Source organism: Otolemur garnettii, unplaced genomic scaffold (assembly GCF_000181295.1).
Source record: "Otolemur garnettii isolate 467f Iridium unplaced genomic scaffold, OtoGar3 scaffold00023, whole genome shotgun sequence".
NCBI classification, from domain to species: domain Eukaryota; kingdom Metazoa; phylum Chordata; class Mammalia; order Primates; family Galagidae; genus Otolemur; species Otolemur garnettii.
In genome coordinates this window covers 7,908,496-7,926,881 of record NW_003852418.1, presented here as the reverse complement: position 1 = coordinate 7,926,881, position 18,386 = coordinate 7,908,496, and the positions used below count along the sequence as shown (strand labels likewise).

Below are 18,386 nucleotides of genomic sequence, written 5' to 3'. Positions count from 1 at the left end.
CAACCTCCAACTCCTGGGCTCAAGCGAGTCTCCTGCCTCTGCCTCCCAAGTAGCTGGGACCACAGGCACCCGCCGCAACGCCCGGCCATTTTTTGGTTGCAGCCATCATTGTTGTTTTGCCAGCCTGGGCTGGATTCCAACCCGCCACCTTAGGTGTAGTGGCTGGCGCCCTAGCTGACTGAGCCACAGGCGCCGAGCCAATTTCAAACTCTTGAGCTCAAGCAATCCTCCTGCCTCAGCCTCCTGACAGTTGGAGCTATAGACACATGCCACCACACCTGCAAATATTTTCTGTTTTTGGTAGAGATGAGCTGGAATTTTATAGAAAATTTAGTTTTGCACCAGATAAGGCGGCTTACATTTACAATCCTAGCACTCTGGGAGACTGAAGCAGGTGGATTACTTGAGCTTAGGAGTTCAAGACCAGCCTGGGTAAGAGCAAGTCCCTGCCTGTCCTTACTAAATAGAAAAACCTAGCTGGGCACCTATAGTTCCAGCTACTGGGGAAGCTGAGGCAAGAGAATCACTTGGGCCTAAGAGTTTGAGGTTGCTATGAACTATGATGATGTCATGGCAGTCAAACCCAGGGCAATAGAGTGAGACTCTGTCTAAAAATGCCCCCCCAACCCCTAAATTTAGTTTTGAGCTTCCTGACAGCAAGGCAAAAAAAGAAACTCTCTTTTATAATCAGTTTGTGATTGACTTCCTGTGGGATACATCAAATATTATAAAAGATAGATGGGGGGTTGGTTCTTGGCCATTTATCATATCGGTCCTTTTTCTAAAAGTCCAGGAAAGAATGTTAATCAGCTGGGTTTTTGTTTTGTTTTTAGTTTTTCTCTGTAGAGTTGAAAGCCAGGCCTGGTGGCTCACACCTATAATCCTAGCACTCTGGGAGGCAGAGGAGGTAAGATTGCTTGAGCTTGGGAGTTCAAGAATAGCCTGAACAAGAGCAAGACCCCATCTCTACTAAAAAAAATAAGAAAAATTATCCAGGTATTATAGAGGGTGCCTGTAGTCCCAGCTACTCTGGAGGCTAAGGCAAGAGGATCGCTTGAACCTAGGAGTTTGAGGTTGCTGTGAGCTATGTTGACACCACGATACTCTACCCAGGGCAACAAAGTAGGACTTTGTTTCAAACAAAAGAAAAAATGTAATACAGAGATGATCTAACTTAGTATAGATTTAGAGATTGAAGGATCCAGAGCAGGAGTCAGCAAATATTCCATAAAGGGCCAGATAGAAACTATTTTAGGTTTTGCCAGTAAAAGCATTTATCAATGATATATAAAATATGTAAAAAATGAATACGGAGATTACAAAAAATTTTAAGCATTAGATTCCTCATCTAGACAATCGGGATAAGACCCACTCTACATAATCATTGTGAGGCCAACATGAGAAAACATACCTTGATCCAGTGTTGTCTAGCACCTACCATTTACCCATAACCTTTAGCTCCTTTCCTTCAATAAGCTTCGGGACCTTCCTTCTCTGTTCCAGTAAAAATATCCAACAATAGGCAGTGTCCATAGCTCAGTGGGTAGGGCGCCGGCCACATACACCAAAGTTGGCGGGTTTGAACCTGGCCTGGGCCTGCTAAACAACGACAGCTACAACAAAAAAATAGCTGAGGCTTGGCACCTGTAGCACAGTGGTTATGGCGCCAGCCACATACACCAAGGCTGGCGGGTTCAAACCTGGCTAGGGCTAGCTAAAACAATGACAACCGCAATAAAAAATAGCTGGCCATTGTGGTAGGCGCCTGTGGTCCCAGCTACTTGGGAGGGTGAGGCAGGAGAATTGCTTAAGCCCAAGAGTTTGAGGTTGCTGTGAGCTGTGAGATCATGGCACTCTACCGAGGGTGACATAGTAAAACTGTTTCAAAAAAGAATTTCCAACAATAGATTGGGACCTTGGGTACAGTGCATGGATATATGGTATACTCCCTGTTATAGGACACAGTTAACAACTCTGACTTTACAACCTTTCATGTGTAAGTTATATAACCTAATGGTTTGTGTCATCATGTAAATCTGAAATAGTATTGTATTTTATGATACAGAGTACAGAGTCTCACTTTGTCGCCCTCAGCATCTGGATTCTTGGTAAGCCTGCACAAAGGCTATTGGCCTTGAGGAGCTCCCATTCTGATCAAAGTGCTTCTTGTGGCAATGCCTGATAACAGTTGAGCAACTCAGCTGGCTTCAGAAAGTGGTTTGTTGGTGTTGAAAGAGTCTTGGTGCCTGCTTGGCTCCCCATTCGGATATGGGTGGAGGAGGCAAAACTTATCCAGACCTCTTTTATCTGAAAGTTGAAAATCATCTCCAAGGCCAGGCGCGGTGGCTCGTGCCTATAATCCTAGCACTCTGGGAGGCCAAAGTAGGTGGACTGATTGAGCTCATGAGTTCGAGGCCAGCCTGAGCAAAAGCAAGACCCTTGTCTTTACTAATAATAGAAAAACTGAGGCAAGAGGATCACTTGAGCCCGAGTTGGAGGTTGCTGTGAGCTATGACACCACGGCACTGTACTCAGGGCAACAACTTGAGACTGTCTTCCCTCCCCCCCCCGCCAAAAAAAGAAAAGAAAATCATCCCCAAGATATCTCACAGCCCAGACAGATATCATGGTTTCCCAAGGCCAGCCTGACCCAAGACAAAATGAGAGCTTCAGGGACAAAGTGAGACTCACAAAAAAAAAAGTTCCCCTTGGCTTGGTGCCAGTGGCTCAAGTGGCTAAGGCACCAGCAACATACACCTGAGCTGACAGGTTTGAATCCAGCCCGGCCCACCAAACAACAATGACGACTGCAACCAAAAAAAAAAAAAAAATTAAAATAGCCAGGTGTTATGGTGGGCGCCTGTAGTCCCAGCTGCTTGGGAGGCAGAGGCGGGAGAATCACTTGAGCCCAGGAGTTGAAGGTTGCTGTGAGCTGTGATGCCACAGCACTCTACCCAGGGTGACAGCTTGAGGCTGTCTCAAAATAAATAAAGTTCCTCCCTCACCTGTTTGTTGATGGCTGATAGTTCTTAGCCCAGGCCAATGTCTTTCACTCTGCTTTAGAGCACAAACACCAGATGGTGAAGGACCCAGTGGCTTCCAATTAATCAGGGATGAAGTGACAGCTTTCCTGAGAGAGAACGAATATGTAAACAGACAATGGCCAGACGATATATAAGATTGGAACCCTGACCCAAAGTTAGCAGCAAGCAGCACAGGAAGCCAGCCTGCTATCTACAAGTCAGACTTACAGGAAGGCAGACCACTATCTCCAGCAACCAGTCCAGGAAGCCAAATAATTACCCCGGTAAGCACAAGCTCCAAACAGCTAGGGTTTGATTAATAACTGACAGCTTCCCTAAATTTTGCCCCTGTTTCCAGCTTAGGGCCAACTAGAGAAAGCCAAATATGTAACTCTAACCAATTACAAATACAGAGGATTTCCCACTTCTGGTTAACTCACCTGCTGCTTCCGCAGGCCAACAACCTCCAATAGGGCACACCTGAAGCTGCCTTTTTTTCTCCCCAGTGTAGTGCTTTCCCATTCCGATGCCTGCTTTTGCGTCTCTGTCCAAAGCAAATGGCCAAGTGTGGTGGCTCACTCCTGTAATCCCAGCACTTCTAGGAGGCTGAGGCAAAAGGATTGCTTGAGACCAGGAGTTCAAGACCAGCCTGGGAGACATAATGAGACTCCCCCATCTCTAAGAAAAATAAAATTTAAAAACTAGCAGGGCAGGCTCAGCACCAGTAGCTCAGTGGCTAGGTGGAGCTGGACCTGGCAGGTTCAAATCCAGTCTGGGCCTGCCAAACTTGGGAGGCTGAGGCAAGAGAATTGCTTAAGCCCAAGACCTTGAGGTTGTTGTGAGCTGTGATGCCATGGCACTCCACCAAGGGCGACATAGTGAGACTCTGTCTCAAAAAACAAAACTAAAAAACTAGCAGGGCATTATTGTGCATGCCTGTAATACTCTCAATTTGGGAGGTTAGGAGGATCACTTGAGCCCAGGAATTCAAGGCTGCAGTGAGCCATGATAGCAACCACTGTACTCTAGACTGGGTGACAGCAAGACCATTTCTAAAACAAACAAATGACTACCTGCTATAGCAACACAACTCTGAATAAATCTTTTTGTTCTCAAAAGGAAAAAAAAAAAGACAACAAAGAAAATAGGTGGCAGGTTAGATTTGCTAACCCTTGATCTAGAGTAATGTTTTGGGACTCATGACAAGATGCCAAGCACAGATGTAGCAAGACAAAAGCTTGCTAAATATTTTCTTTCACAAACACTTATAGAACCCTTACCATGTGTGGATTATTCTAAACACTTTTAATATGATCCCATTTCTCATTACAATTTTTTTTTTGAGACAGTCTCACCATGCCATGTCACCCTCGGTACAGTGCTGTGGTATCACAGCTCACGGCAACCTCAAACTCTAGGGCTTAAGCAATTCTCTTACCCCAGTCTCCCAAGTACTGGGACTGCAGGCACCTGCCACAACACTTAGCTATTTTTTTGTTGCTGTAGCAGTTGTTTAGCAGCCCCAGGCTGGGCTTGAACCTGCCAGCCTCGGTGTTTGTGGCCACCGCCCTCTCATTACAAAGTCATTCTCTTCCTCCCTACTTCCCATTTCACAGAACTCATTAACATCTTGTGCAGTGTAAGCACTATGATGATCCCCCTTTTACAAATGAGTACACGGCTCAGAGAAGTTAAGTGACTTTCCCAGGGTCACAAAGCTGGTGAGTAGAGCTCTGGACTTGGATACAGGGACTGTGGCAGTGTCCCCGCTGTTCTGTTCTATTAGAGAGGAACTCCACCTGCTCTCGAGCAGCCTGCGGATAGGGCCTAGTATTCTTTCTATATCCTCAGTGGGATACAGTGGGCTCAGTGGGCCTCCATGAGTTGCTACTGAGCAGAAATGAGAAATAGAGCTCTGTGCAGGTACTGTGATGATGTGAGGGCCTGTGGGGTTCACTCAGGCTCACCATGTCCCTGTGCCCACTGCAGGGGACCCGAAGGTGCCAGTGCTATACCAGGTGGAGCGAACGCGAACAGGGTCAAGCTTCTCGGTGCGTTCTGTGAAGGCTGTGCAACATGGCAAGCCCATCTTCATATGCCAGGCCTCCTTCCAGCACACTCAGCCCAGCCCCGTGCAGCACCAGTTCTCCATGCCCACTGTGCCACCACCAGAAGAGCTGCTTGACTATGAGGTCTTCATTGAACAGTATTTAAGGTGAGAGACCTGGAGGCTCCAGGGGAGTTTTCCAAACTGTGGTTGTGGCCAGGCTCTGTGGCTCACATTTGTAATCCTAGCACTCTGGGAGGCCAAAGCAGGAAGATCACTTGAGCTTAGGAGTTTAAGACCAGCCTGAGCAAGAGTAAAACCCTTATCTCTACTAAAAATAGAGAAATTAGCTGGGTATGGTGGTGGGCGCCTACAGTCTCAGTTACTTGGGAGGCTGAGGCAGCAGGACTGCTTGAGCCCAGGAGTTTGAGGTTCCTGTGAGCTAGATTGATGCACTCTAGACTGGGGAAACAGAGTGAGACTCTTTGCAAACAAACAAAAACAACCAGTAGAAAACAAAACAAAACTGTAGTTGCTATTTGTGGATCATAGGATCCTTCGGTGGGTCTATCTCCCCAGCCCCCAGAAGCATCCCCTCTCCTCCTTCAGGTCCGTGATCCAGCAGCTTAGGAGTTAATGTGTGGCAGGGGTGAGTGTCCAGCAGGCTGCAGAGATATAGTCCATGTTTGATGGGTTGCTGATTCAGTGCATGTTAAATATTTTGAATATCTAGTAAATAAAATATATTTCTTTGGATCACAGCTAGTAACATTTGAAAAATGCTGGTTCAAGGGAAAGAGCTTTGGGGTTCAGACACATGGATTCTGGCCAGGGCTGTGTCTCTATCGGTGCTCACCTGCTGTGTGACTTTGCCTAACTCCCCAGCCTCTTGTGACCCTAACTTCTTCATCTAAAAAATGGGAATGGTCATTTCTGCCTTAATTCCCAGATACTCTATCTTGTGGGGAAGCAGCAGGGTATGATGGGAGAGGTGTGGGTGTGGGAGCCTAAAAGGTCTGGGTTCAAATCTAAACTCTGTCCTTCCCAGCTGTGTGAGTTTGGGTAAATTGCTTTCCCACTCTGAGCCCATACCTATTTTAAAACGGTGCTAATCATAATTCCTACCTCATAATGCTGCTGTCAGGATTGAGATAAAAGATATAAGGCGCTTAGTAGATGCTCAGTAAATTTTATCAGTTCACCAAGAGAAAAAGGCATGGGGCCTGGTTTGTGGTTGCAACTTAATAAATGTTTGCTGAAATGAAAGGAAGATATTGTTAGAGGACCCTGAATTTAAAGCTGGGCTGTTGAATAAGGTAGTCAGTACCCATGTATTAATTTGCATTAAGTAGAATTAACAATTCTGTTCCTCAGTAGCATTAGCCACATTTGCTACCATAGTGGACATTCATTATCACAGAAGGTTCTATTGGACAGCACTGGAGGGTAGGGGTGAACAAGGCAGGACCTGTGAAAAGCATTGTGGGTGGTTGTTACTGTTTTGCAAGGGGTTTCCCGGGAAATGGGTTCCTTCCCGGGAAATGGGTTCCTTCCCTGGGAAGATACAATGTTCCCTACTGCTCCGGATTATGTAACTCAATCCAAGTCAGGCGACCTGTTTCTTGGATGTTTAGAATAATGAAATAGTTACGAGTACAAACTGTGGGCTTGGCGCCAGTAGCACAGTGGTTACAGTGCCAGCCACATACACCGAGGGTGGTGGGTTCGAACCCAACCCAGGCCAGCTAAACAATGACAACTGCAACAAAAAATAGCCAGGCACAGTGGCGGGCACCTGTAGTCCTAGCTACTTGGGAGGCTGAGGCAAAAGAATCACTTCAGCCCAAGAGTTTGAGGTTGCTGTGAGCTGTGACACCAAAGCACACTACTGAGTGTAACATAGTGAGACTCTGTCTCAACCAAAAAAAAAAAAAAAAAAAAAGCAAAAGAGTACAAACTGTGGAGCCAGATTGTCTGATTCCAAATCCTGCCCTCTCCGATTTCTGAGCAATCTACTTGGATTCTCTGTGCTTATTTCACTTACCAAACGGGGTTGGTAATAGAACCTACCTCACAGGGTTGTTGGGAGGAGTGTTACTGTATGTGCAATGCTTAGAATAGTGCATGATAGAGCATGTCTTATCACTATGATGTGTTGCTTGTATGTGCATTATCTTGTTTTCTCCACAGGGTTTGTTTTGAGGTAGGCGACCATTATCTACATTTTACAGATAGGAAAATAAGCTCAGAGAGATTCTAAAGTAGCACAAGGCCACGTGGCCCATTCGTGGCAAAGAAGGGATTCAGACACTATACTATCGCTTGCTGCGAAGGGAAGGGAGCTTTGGGATAAGTCGTTCCTGTGGAAGAATGGGGGGGGGGCAAGAAGAGGCAGGGCAGATGAGGGTGCCCCTTCTCCCTGGGAATTCCCATGCTCTCCTTTTTCCTTTCAGGAACCATCATCTCCAAGAGAAGTACCCACTGTTGTTGAACCGAATTGCTGCCCGGGAGGTACCCATTGAGATCAAGCCAGTAAAGATACCCACCTTGAGCCAGCTGCAGAGAATGGAACCTAAACAGATGTTCTGGGTGCGAGCCCGGGGCCATATTGGTAAGAGGACCCCATGGACCAGGGGAAAACACTCTGTAGGGGTCTAGGCCGGCCACTCATTTGCCATGGAGCCTTGGGCACATTACTTCCCCTCTCTGTGCCTGTTTCCTTATGTGCATGATGGGCAAGTTGGGCTCCCTCAGCCCTTTGCATGGGGAGAATGGGGAGGTGACTATAATCCCAACGTGGGACCTTTCTGGGGAAGGCAAAGTACCTCGCTGAGGTCCTTATCCAGATCCGCTGCTAACCTTCAGGTGCCTTTGTGCAAATTGGAAAAAGATACATACCCCTTTCAGGGCCCAGTGTGGGAGACTTGGGAGTAAGGACTGGAGTTTAGGCCTCACCCTCCCTTGTCCCTCCCACCTCCCTCATCCCATCACTTTGAGCCAGATGTCCTGTGCAGTAACTGAGCTGCACATCCATGCATGGGAGTCTCTTTCTCCCCCCACCTCCCTGCAGGTCCTGAGCTGGAAAGCCCAGGAGCCCAGGGCTGATGGGGGCCGGGACCTGTTGCAGGGGAGGGAGACATCAAGATGCACTGCTGCGTGGCGGCCTATATCTCAGACTATGCCTTCCTGGGCACTGCACTGTTGCCCCACTGGTGGCAGTATAAGGCTCACTTCATGGTCTCGCTAGACCACTCTATGTGGTTCCACGCCCCCTTCCGAGCTGACCACTGGATGCTTTATGAATGCACAAGCCCCTGGGCTGGTAAGTGTGGGGTTGACTGGAACAAGGACGTTGACCTTGGTTGGGGGGGGGGAGTGGCATGGGGCCCACTTTCTTCAGTAATGCTGCCTCCCCCAGCCACCTGTGGGGTACTTCCTCTCCTGCCCCCCAGGCTCTGGCATTCTCATCTTCAAAATGATAGGGTGAGACTTTGAGGCTGGGACAACTGCTCAGCTCTAAATCTCTAAAACATGCTAGGAACATAATTCACTTTATCTCAGAGACCACTTTCTAGTCCCAGAACCACTTCAGATTCTCTGGGTGAACTTATTAAATCCTATCTCCCATTTGAGGCTCAGTTTCCCCATCAAACAAAGAGGGTTACATTAGAGCAGTAGCATCCAAATCGGTAGTCTATCAGATTGCCACTTGGGGGAGCTTTTTCAAAGTAGATTCTGATTCTACTCTCAAGATTCCAACTCAGATCTTGGATGAGGTCCAGGAAACTGTATTTTTTTTTTTCCTATAGAGACAGAATCTCATATCACCCTGGGTAGAGTGTCTCGTCGTCACACAGCTCACAGCAAACTCCAACTCCTGGGCTTAGGCAATTCTCTTGCTTCAGCCTCCTGAGTAGCTGGGACTACAGGTGCCTGCCACAACTCCCAGCTATTTTTTTGTTGCAGTTAGGCTGGGGCCAGGTTTGAACCTGCCACCCTCGGTATATGGGGCCAGTGCCCTACCCATTGAGCCACAGGGACCACCCAGGAAACTGTATTTTTAAACAGCTCTCTAAATGATTCTGCTGATAAGTTGGCTGGGGATCAGGGCACGCAGTGGTCTCTAAGGGCCTCAATATTTAGACACTCCTTATAGGGGATAGAGAGAAACCCCAACTGACTCATCAATGTCACATGTCTAGCTCCAGAACACTGGTTTCCTTTCCAAGGAAGTATATTTCAAAAAAAGAAAAATCTGGCTTTATAAAACAGGGACAAAACTTAAGAACTCTTTTTTTTTTTGCAGTTTTTTTTTTTTTTTGGCTGGAGCTGGGTTTGAACCCATCACCTCCAGTATATGGGGCCGGTGCCCTACTCCTTTGACCCACAGGTGCCGCCCTTAAGAACGCTTAAAACTCAGAAAAGGGGTACTTTCAAGCACTAATGGCATCACAATAAAAGATTAACAGTCCTGAAGTTAGGGTACTTAGGTTGAGGGTTAGTCTGATCCTGGGGCCAAGTTCCTGAGCTTCTCTGAACTACAGGGCCATTGTCTAGAAAGTGGGACAACAAATGCCTGCTGCATGTCGCTCTGTGAGAACCAAGTGAGCTCTGCTATATGTAGGGAGCTCAGCAGTTCTTTATAAATGTCAGATTTAAGCCCAAAAGGAGCAAGGGAAAAGAGAATCTCCGAGAGGGGAGGGAGGAGAGGCCAGACCTGAGGCCTCAGGTCCTTTCCCTGGGGCCCTTCTTCCCCTTGGTGGTGGGGCCAATAACACCAGTGGTATTATTTTCTAATGAATTACCGCTTGGAGGGCTTGGCTTCATTTATTGTAAAGGGAACAGAAGTGGCCAGAGGTATGGCAGATCTTGGCCAAGCTATGTAAGGAGACTATTCTCCCAGTTCCTCCCTCTGCTTTTTTTGAGGAAGCCAGCCTATACATGAAAGTGCTTTTAAACTGTCAAGTGGCTTCCCATAGGAGGAGTCACCCAACAACTGTCTGTAACACAGGCTCAGAAAGCGGCACTTAGAGAATTGGAGCACTGGGTGTGCCCTTGTGTGGGACAGCCCTCCCCTGGGCCATGCTCTTCAAGAACCATGTTTGTCTGTGCTGAAGCAGAGAGAAGGTCATTCTCACCCATCCCCTCACCCACAGGTGGCTCTCGGGGGCTGGTCCATGGGCGGCTGTGGCGTCGGGACGGAGTCCTGGCTGTGTCCTGTGCCCAGGAAGGTGTGATCCGAGTAAGGCCCCGGGTCTCAGAAAGCAAGTTATAACCAGAGGTACCAGATGACCTGGAGCTTCAAGTACCTCACTTCTACCACCACTTCTAAGGCAGAAGGACAGTCCTCTGGCCCTCAAATCCAATAAAGAGACTGATACCACTGGAGTGGCTGGCCTTACTTCCACTGGGCTAGAGCGGCAGCCCTCCTTTCATTCTTCAACTCCAGGACTCCATGGGCAGAGTCCTCAGCCCCTCAGCCAGGCTGCCTCACTGGCTTGTAGGCCCATGGACAAGGTAACACTGACCCTGTTTATCAGCTGGAGAGGCTGTGTCAGACTGTGTCAGACTTCTCCCCTGCGCCACCCCAGGGCAACCCCAGCCATAGTGTGCCTGAGCCCAGCTCAACAGAAGTTAGTCTCCTTAATCTGCTGCATATTCGCTTTGTGAAACTTCTAGAGGCTCCCAGGACCCCCTACAGCAGCAACCCACAGGAACTGTATTAAAGGGCCACGGCATTAGGAAGGTTGAGAACCACTGCCCTACAGCCTACCAGCGGCTCTCTATGTCCTAACAGGGCCTTACCCCCCATCCTGGGGCAGCCCCTCCCCCTATAGTGGCCATAATTTGAGGCAAGGGTTAATCCAGCACCTCCTTGATAAGCAATTCTTTGAGACTCGGGGGTGGTGTGGGGGTAAGGCCCGCCTCCTGCAGGGCCTGAAGTCGGGCCTCTGTTTGGCGTTTGTCCAGGCCCAGGCGCCAAGAGAGCCGAACGTGGGCCTCCAGAAAGGGTGCCAGCAGAGGGTGGAGGCGTTTGTCCCCCAGCAGCTGTAGGGCCCTCTCACAGCATGCCCGGGCCTCTGCAGGGTCTTCCAGCTCCTGGTGGCACACTGCCAGCCCAGCCAGGGTCAGTAGGGGACGGTCTGGGCCAGAGGGGGTGCCCAGCTGGGCCTGCAGTTGCCAGGCATTGGCCCAGAGCGCCAGAGCCTCACGATAGAGGCCAGTACAGGTGAGGCTCTGTGCCCGCCGCAGCTCTGGCAGCACGAAGAAGTCCTGTAGGTCTGAGGCATGGCGCAGCTCAGGTACCGCATGTAGGTGGCCCAAATACTGCTCAAAGGCCCGGCTACGGCGGGCAATGGTCTCTGCAGTAAAATTCCGGCGCAGGCGCTTACGTGGGAAGGAGATGGCAGCCATGGTACCCCGGAACTGCCGCTGCAGGTTACGGTGCAACCGTTCAAAGTCCGAGTAGCGGCGAGAGATGTGGGCTGGCTGGTGATCTGGCCCTGGGCCCATCACGGCGAGGGTGTAGAGCTGCCGGAAGGGTGGGTGTCAGGGCAGGTGCAAGGTATCCACAAGTCCCTTCCCTCCCCCGCCCATCACACTCCCAATTCTGCTCCCCACCCCTTCCCCTTGTCCCTGGGACTGGGCCCAGCATGGTAGGAGCTGCTAGGGAGCCCAGTTCCATCTTACCTGAGGCTTGTCTGAAATGACCCAGGCCCAAGGCAGCACAGGGAAAGAAAGACAGAGACGAGCTTCAGTGCCTGGCTGCTGCCCTTTTACCCCTCTGGGACACTCCCTTCCTGTAGGGCAGTCAGTTCTTCTGACAGCCCCTCTGGAAAACCAGGCGTGAGCTGAAACCCAGGCGATCTCCAGGCCTCTGAGCCAATGTTGAGGACCAACTTGGAGTTGTGTTTCACTCTGGACAACTGGCCCCCACATCCCTGGCCAGACTCTGCCAAAGTTTACCCAGAAAACATGTCTTTAGATAGTCCCAATTGTGATCACTGAGAAAAGTATAATGAACTCAGGCTCTAATCCCAGGTCACTGCTCCCTCCCTCAGACAAGGCAGTCCCACTCTGAGTCCACTTTGTCTCTGGTTGGTATTTAGTCAAGAACTGGGACCTGCACAAGTGTTGGCACCTGAGGTTTTTAGGTGGCACATTCTAGAGTAACACTGCATCAGAGAAAGGAGGTGATTCCTCCTTCATTCAGGTTCTTTAATCTGACTACAAATTGAGATGCTCTCAATTTGGTTTTGGAAAAACACTTCTCTTAACACTTCGTCTCCATTTTTAAAAAAGAGCCAGAAAGCGAATCTCAGGTCAGGGCCTTGTTCAGGCAACAGAAACTAGGCAGGATTTAACAACGTTGTTTCATTTTCATTGCTTTTATTTTTATGGCTAGCTTCTTTTTTATGGCAAGTGAGACTTTCCATATAGAGTAGTACAATGAAGTTGGGTTTTAAACTGATTTAAGAAAAAAGATAGGTTCATTTAAAGATAAATGTTAAGCAAAGAACAGTACAAGTAGCATTTTTAGGTCAAGAATCATGAAGGGGGTTCTGGAATGACCCAGGTTTGGGAAACACTGAACAAGGTGACTACTAAGCCCCCCAGGTCGGAGAACCAAAGTGGATTAATTGATAATAACAGTGAGCCAGCAGGTTTAAAGCAGGAGTTAGCAAGCATTAGATGTCAAAGACAGACTAACACTGCACCCAGATTCTTCTCTCAACTTGTCCTGTGGAACCAACAGCATCCTAGCCACCCCTAGTCAGTCAGGTTTGTCTACTTTGTACTTGAAGATTCACTAGGTACATTGATATTAAACTTTAAAAGAAACCTATTTTATTCTCATTCAACTCTGCATTCCCAAAACATATTGCTTATAAAATTTTATTTATTCATTTTGGAACAGTTATTAACATTCTAGGAAACCAGTTTTGTGCAGGACACATTTCAGGACACCAATTTTCTTTGACTCACTTTTTTTTGTTGTTGAGTCAGGGTCTCACTATGTTGCCCTGGGTAGAGTGCTGTGGCATCACAGCTCACAGCAACCTTAAACTCTTGGGCTTAAGTGATTCTCTTGCCTCAGCCTCCCAAGTAGGTAGGATTACAGGTGTCCACCACAACACCCGGCTATTTTTGGATATAGTTGTCATTGTTTATTGGCAGGCCTAGGCTGGATTCAAACCCACCAGCTCCGGTGTATGTGGCTGGTGCCCTAGCCGCTTTGCTACAGGCGCCAAGCCAAAACCCCCATTTTTATATCCTTTATTTCATCTGATCATTGTGATGTCCAACTAACATTGGTAATAATGATAGTTCCATTAACTGAGCACTTAATCTGTGCCTCATGCTGTACCAAGCACCTTTACATCTATGCTTTCATTTAATCATCATAGCAGCACTGCAAGGAAGATGCCTTTATCTCTGGCAGCTGAGGAAGCAGGCTCAAAGATTGCCCTAAGTCACAGCTGGTAAATGGCCTAGCTGGGATTCAATCCAGGTCAATCTGATTCCAAAGCCTATGCTCTTCACTTCTAAAAGATATACGAAGACTTAGAGTCTCCATTGTACAGGGAAGATGACTTGCTTCTCCAGACACGGGTCAGGGCAAACTTGGCTATCCTGTTCTGTCTTGTCATTCTTTTCCATTTGGGTACCCAAAGTCACCTCATTCCCCCCTGCCTCTGAGCTGCTCCTTGGTGACTGATCGTTGGTGTCCCCTTCCTGTGTATGACCCCTTGTCCACCTAGAGCTCTGGGATATTTGCAGTTAAATGTCAATTGTCAGAGTTAAACCCTGCTGGAACTGGAGCAGTCACCCCATAGGCGTGGCCCTCATTTACTAACAACAGAGAGATGCAGAGGCCCAGATGTGGGACAGGACTCCAGGCCCCCTTCCTGCTGAGTCAGAGGTGGAGGAGGGTGAAGAGGAGGAGAGTGTAAGGCAGAGAGTTGCCACTGTCAGGAGCAGCCAGCTCAGCTGTATTTCAGGACTGGCTGAGGGCAGGACCTGGCATGGTCCTCTTTCTCCATGTCAGTCTGTCCTCTCCTCAGCAAGATCCTCTACACTGCTCTTCACTCCAACCTCTACTAATCCCCAAAGTCTAGACCCTTAGGACAAGATTATTCTGTACAGGATGGTGCTTGAGTATTGATTCACCTGGGTTACAAGGAGGCCATAGCAGGCCCTAGATGCCAGACATTGTCAATCGAAAGTTAAATGACATAGCTACCATTTTATTGAGCACCAGGCACAGTGCTAAGAGTTTTTTGTGCACTGTCTCACTTAACTCCTGCTGTCATCTTCTACACTATCCCCACTACTCAGATGGGGACACAAGGACCATCAGGGTTACATATTTCACACAAAGTCAACAACCGATAATATGTGGGATGTGAATCAGGGTTGGTCTGGATTCCAAGTCCATTTCCTTAACCACTAACCCGTGTAACTTTTGTTTCACATCTGACCGGATAATATCCTTCCCTCTGTATCTTGTATTTTGCTACAGTTTGCAAAAACCCTGTGGGCAGGATCAGGAAGAACACACTCCAGTTCTCTTAGTCTCAAAACCAGGATAAAGGGGCGGCACCTGTAGTTCAGTAGGTACGGTGCGGGCCACATACACCGAGGCAGGCAGGTTTGAACCTGGCTCAGGCCTGCTAAAACAACAATGACAAATGCAACAACAACAAAAAATAGCCAGGAGTTGTGGTGGGCACCTGTAGTCCCAGCTACTTGGGAGGCTGAGGCAAGAGAATCACTTAAGCCCAAGAATTGGAGGTTGCTGTGAGCTGTGATGCCACAGCACTCCACTGAGGGTGACATAATGAGACTGTTTAAAAAAAAAAATAGTATAAAGACAGTGGCTCATGCCTGTAATCCTAGCACTTGGGGAGGCCGAGGCAAAGGCTGAGGACTGCTTAAGGTCAGGAGTTTGAGACGGCCTGAGCAACAGTGAGATACCATTTCTACTAAAAAACTGGAAAAATCAGCCTGGTGTAGTGATAAGAGATATGAGACAGGTCCTTAATTTCTACTTTATTCAGTGTCAAGAAAACTAAGCCATTTGCCTGAGGACTTGCTCAAGTTACCTCTTCTTTCTGGCCTCAATTTCTACCTGTATGAAATGAGGCAGCATTTATAACTACTCAGTCAGATCCCTCAGGAAGTCTTCCCTACTCTCTTAGCTATACTTCTAGCCCAGGGGTTCCTGGACTTTCACTCACCACATACTTGGAGGGTGGGTCCTTGACAACGTTGGCGCTGGTCACTTCGAAGAGCAGCCTCTGGGGTACCAGCGTGTTCCGGGACTTCTTCCAGAAATCCTGCAACTGCCGGGCCAGGAGCTGACTGCTCCGCTGCCCATCAGATGGGGGGCTCCGTTCTGCACAAGCACATGACCAGTCATATCTACAGGCCTAGGGCACCAGGGTCAACATAAACCATGTGTCATGACCTCACTCATCCTTCCAATGTGAGATAGGATTATCCCCATTTTACAGAAATGGAAACCAAGGGCCAGAGAGGGCCCAGGAGCTAACCACCATACAGGGAAGATAGGGGCTAAAGAATATCACCATCCCCAAACTTTGCCAGCGCATCGTAATCATTTGTGTCCCAGGCCCTGTACCTTTAATGCCAGCAATAACTCTGAGCTAGGAGTGATTTCTCCCATTTCACACAGGGAAAACTTGGCTTAGAGACCTGTTGTGACTCTCTCAAGGTCACACAGCCCAGAGGTGGCTGAGGACGCTTTAAGAAGTGTGGGAGTTTCAGCTGGATCCACTCAGGGCGCCCAAGATGCTCTTGAGAAGAAGCGGGATGGAGGCCTAATCGAGCCCCAGGGTTCCCGCCTCTGTCCTCCCGCACTCGCCTGCGTCTTCTGCAGACGCCTCGTCCCCTGGAGGCAGCAGATCCTGGCCAGCCTCCTCCTCGTCCTCTTCCTCGTCCTCGTCGTCCTCGTCGTCCTCGGCGCTGGTGAAGCTGAGAGTGCCGCTGAGGCGGGAGGACAGGCCCTCGGCGTCGTCATCCTCCAGCTCTGAGCTCTCAGGGAACTGCTCGGCCTCAGAACCGACTGCCGCCTCCCCGGGGCCATCACCGGCCAAGGCGTGCCGCAGCCGGTGCAGGAGCCGCGAGGCCATGGCACCCTGGGGGGAGCGCAGAAGCTGGGTCCTGGGCTGGGGAGGAGGAGGATCCCAGCTCTTGGATAGAGGTGGAGGGGCGGGGCCAGGACAGAGGGGAGGGGCGCGCCTGAGGCCACGCCCCTGCCTGCTAGAGACCCAGCTCGCGTCGCTGTCACTCCACCCACACACAGCTTAGGGCCGCATTCTTCCCAGGAGGGGCTTCGGACACTCCCCACTTCTCTTTCGCACCTCTACGCGCTCTACCTGCTGTGTCCCGGGGGGCATTCAGGGTCACGCTTCTCCCCTGGGGTCCCAATGCAACCTCCCCGCGGCTCACCAACGACCGGCGGTTTCTGCCGGGCTCCGCCAGGCCCTGGAAGCTGGGAGCGTCGCTCAGTTCTTCCTGCCGCCGCCCCGCCTCTTGCCCCGCCTGCTCTCCGGGCAGCCAGAGTATCCCGAGAATCCCCGGCCCTTAGCTGCAGGAGGGACTCGGGAATCCTGGCTCTGCCAAAAGGAGGCCCAGGCCTCCGGAGGAATTATCCACAATCCCGCCCAGGCGCATACGCTCCTTGACTCCTCCCAGCCCTCCCGAAGACCCAAGTCAGCCCAATCTATTCCCTTAATTTCCACCCAGCGCTCAACTTTCCAAAGCCGTTATATGACATTAGTGAGCCCATTTATTGGGTAGGAAGAAAAAAAAAAAAACTGAGGAGAAGAGAAGCATGATTGGTCTGGAATCTGACCTCGCTGAGCCTAGGTTCTGTCATTCGTAAAACAGGAACTATAATACTAATTTTGCCACTCTTGTAAGAACCCTAGTTCGGGCTGGACGCAGTGGCTGCTACCTGTAATCCTAGCACTTTGTGAGACTGAGGCAGGAGGATTGCTCGAGCTCAAGAATTTGAGACCAGCCTGGGCAAAAGGGACCCCATCTCTACTAATAATAGGAAGAACTAGCCAGGAGTGGTGGAGGTAGGAGAATCCCTGTATCCAGGAGTTTGAGGTTGCAGTGAGCTATGATGACCCCACTGCATTCGGGCCGGGGGACACAAACAGACTCTATCTCAAACAACAAAACTCAAACACCTTAGTCCAGTGCCTGGCACAGAGCAGGGGATGTTGAAATGATCAGTTACATGATAATTATTGTTTCTACAGTGTTCATAGGCTTGTGCAATCTCATTTGAATCTGACACATGGGAAGTATGAGAATGGAGAAACGCAGACTCAGAGGCTGAGTTACTCTGCCAAAGTCACATAGCTTGCCAGAGGTTTCTGAGAATGGAGTCCAGGTGCCCTGAGTTCTGCACACTGCTCTTTGTCTACGCAACAGGCCTGGTAATTTCAGTAGTTCTCTCTAGCTCTCCGTTTTATCTTTTATCCTCAGAGCAGCAGTAGGTCAAGAAGAGTTTATTGTGGTTTCCTGTCAGAAGGCCTGGATATTAGTCCTTAGCAGGGCAGATTTTGATAGTTGTATGATAAAAACAAAATCAAAGTCTAGGCACTGTGGCTCGTGCCTGTAATCTTGCACTCTGGGAGGCCAAGGTGGGTGGATTGCCTGAGTTCACAAATTCGAGACTACCCTGAGCCAGAGTGAGACCTTGTCTTTAAAAATAGCCCAGCTTTGTGGCAGGTGCCTGTAGTCTCAGCTACTTGGGAGGCTGAGGCAAGAGAATCACCTGAGCCCAGGGGTTTGAGGTTGCTGTGAGTTGTGATGCCACGGCACTCTACTGAGGGTGACAAAGTGAGATTCTGTTTCCAAAAAAAAAAACTGGCAAAACAAAAACAAACAAAATCAAAATCTCTCTGACAGTAGCTCTTGCCCTTTTTGGGTGGCACAGGAGAGAGGGGCAGGAAGAGGCAGGAGGGAAATACCTTTGAATGAACAGAAGGCATGTCTACTCCTTGACCTCTGTGTGAGCAGAAGGGCTGGGCCCTCAAGGTTCTATCTTGTCCTTTATCTTCTTATAGGCATTTTACATATTGTCACATCTCACCTTCACAACATCCTGGGGAAGAGACTGTTAACTGGGCAATAACTGGCCATTTTCAAGATGAATAGACTGAGGCAAACTGACTTCCTTAAGATCTATATCTCAGGGCTCGGCGCCTATGGCTCAACCGGCTAAGGTGCCAGCCATGTACACCTAAGGTGGCGGGTTCGAATCCCCAGCCCGG

The 18,386-nt window shown here is 49.2% G+C and overlaps 2 protein-coding genes across 6 annotated transcripts in view; one reads left to right on the top strand and one right to left on the bottom strand.

Annotated features, from left to right (window-relative positions):
• ACOT8 (acyl-CoA thioesterase 8) overlaps window positions 1–10,458 on the top strand; it is a 15,950-nt gene extending 5,492 nt beyond the window's left edge. The window contains exons 3-6 of the mRNA XM_003787652.3: window positions 5,013–5,238; window positions 7,524–7,681; window positions 8,198–8,392; window positions 10,227–10,458. Of these exons, the coding sequence (XP_003787700.1) occupies window positions 5,013–5,238; window positions 7,524–7,681; window positions 8,198–8,392; window positions 10,227–10,345 (698 nt within the window). The 3' untranslated portion in view covers window positions 10,346–10,458. The remainder of the gene's footprint in view (window positions 1–5,012; window positions 5,239–7,523; window positions 7,682–8,197; window positions 8,393–10,226) is intronic.
• SNX21 (sorting nexin family member 21) lies at window positions 9,882–16,578 on the bottom strand. Of its 5 annotated transcripts, XM_023511963.1 has the most exons (5): window positions 16,473–16,578; window positions 15,959–16,232; window positions 15,312–15,469; window positions 11,761–11,771; window positions 9,882–11,601 (listed from the first exon to the last, which is right to left on the bottom strand). In XM_023511963.1, exons 1-5 carry the CDS (start codon window positions 16,491–16,493, stop codon window positions 11,583–11,585), a joined length of 483 nt encoding a protein of 160 aa, XP_023367731.1. In that variant the 5' UTR covers window positions 16,494–16,578; the 3' UTR covers window positions 9,882–11,582. The 5 variants fall into 5 exon arrangements, with proteins under 5 accessions (XP_023367731.1, XP_003787699.1, XP_023367729.1 ...); XM_003787651.3 differs by lacking the exon at window positions 11,761–11,771; XM_012803844.2 differs by lacking the exon at window positions 11,761–11,771 and having other exon boundaries at window positions 11,070–11,601; window positions 15,319–15,469.
• Between the last annotated feature and the right edge of the window lie 1,808 nt (window positions 16,579–18,386).

What these genes read in the sequence shown, in the direction of transcription:
- SNX21 (XM_003787651.3), bottom strand. Translation starts at nt 16,493, where the DNA reads ATGCCCCCCGGGACACAGCAG. An exon ending in TGCCCCCCGGGACACAGCAG is followed by an intron (nt 16,233 to 16,472) that starts GTAGAGCGCGTA and finishes CGCTCCCCCCAG; the next exon opens with GGTGCCATGGCCTCGCGGCT. An exon ending in GGCGTCTGCAGAAGACGCAG is followed by an intron (nt 15,470 to 15,958) that starts GCGAGTGCGGGA and finishes GTGCTTGTGCAG; the next exon opens with AACGGAGCCCCCCATCTGAT.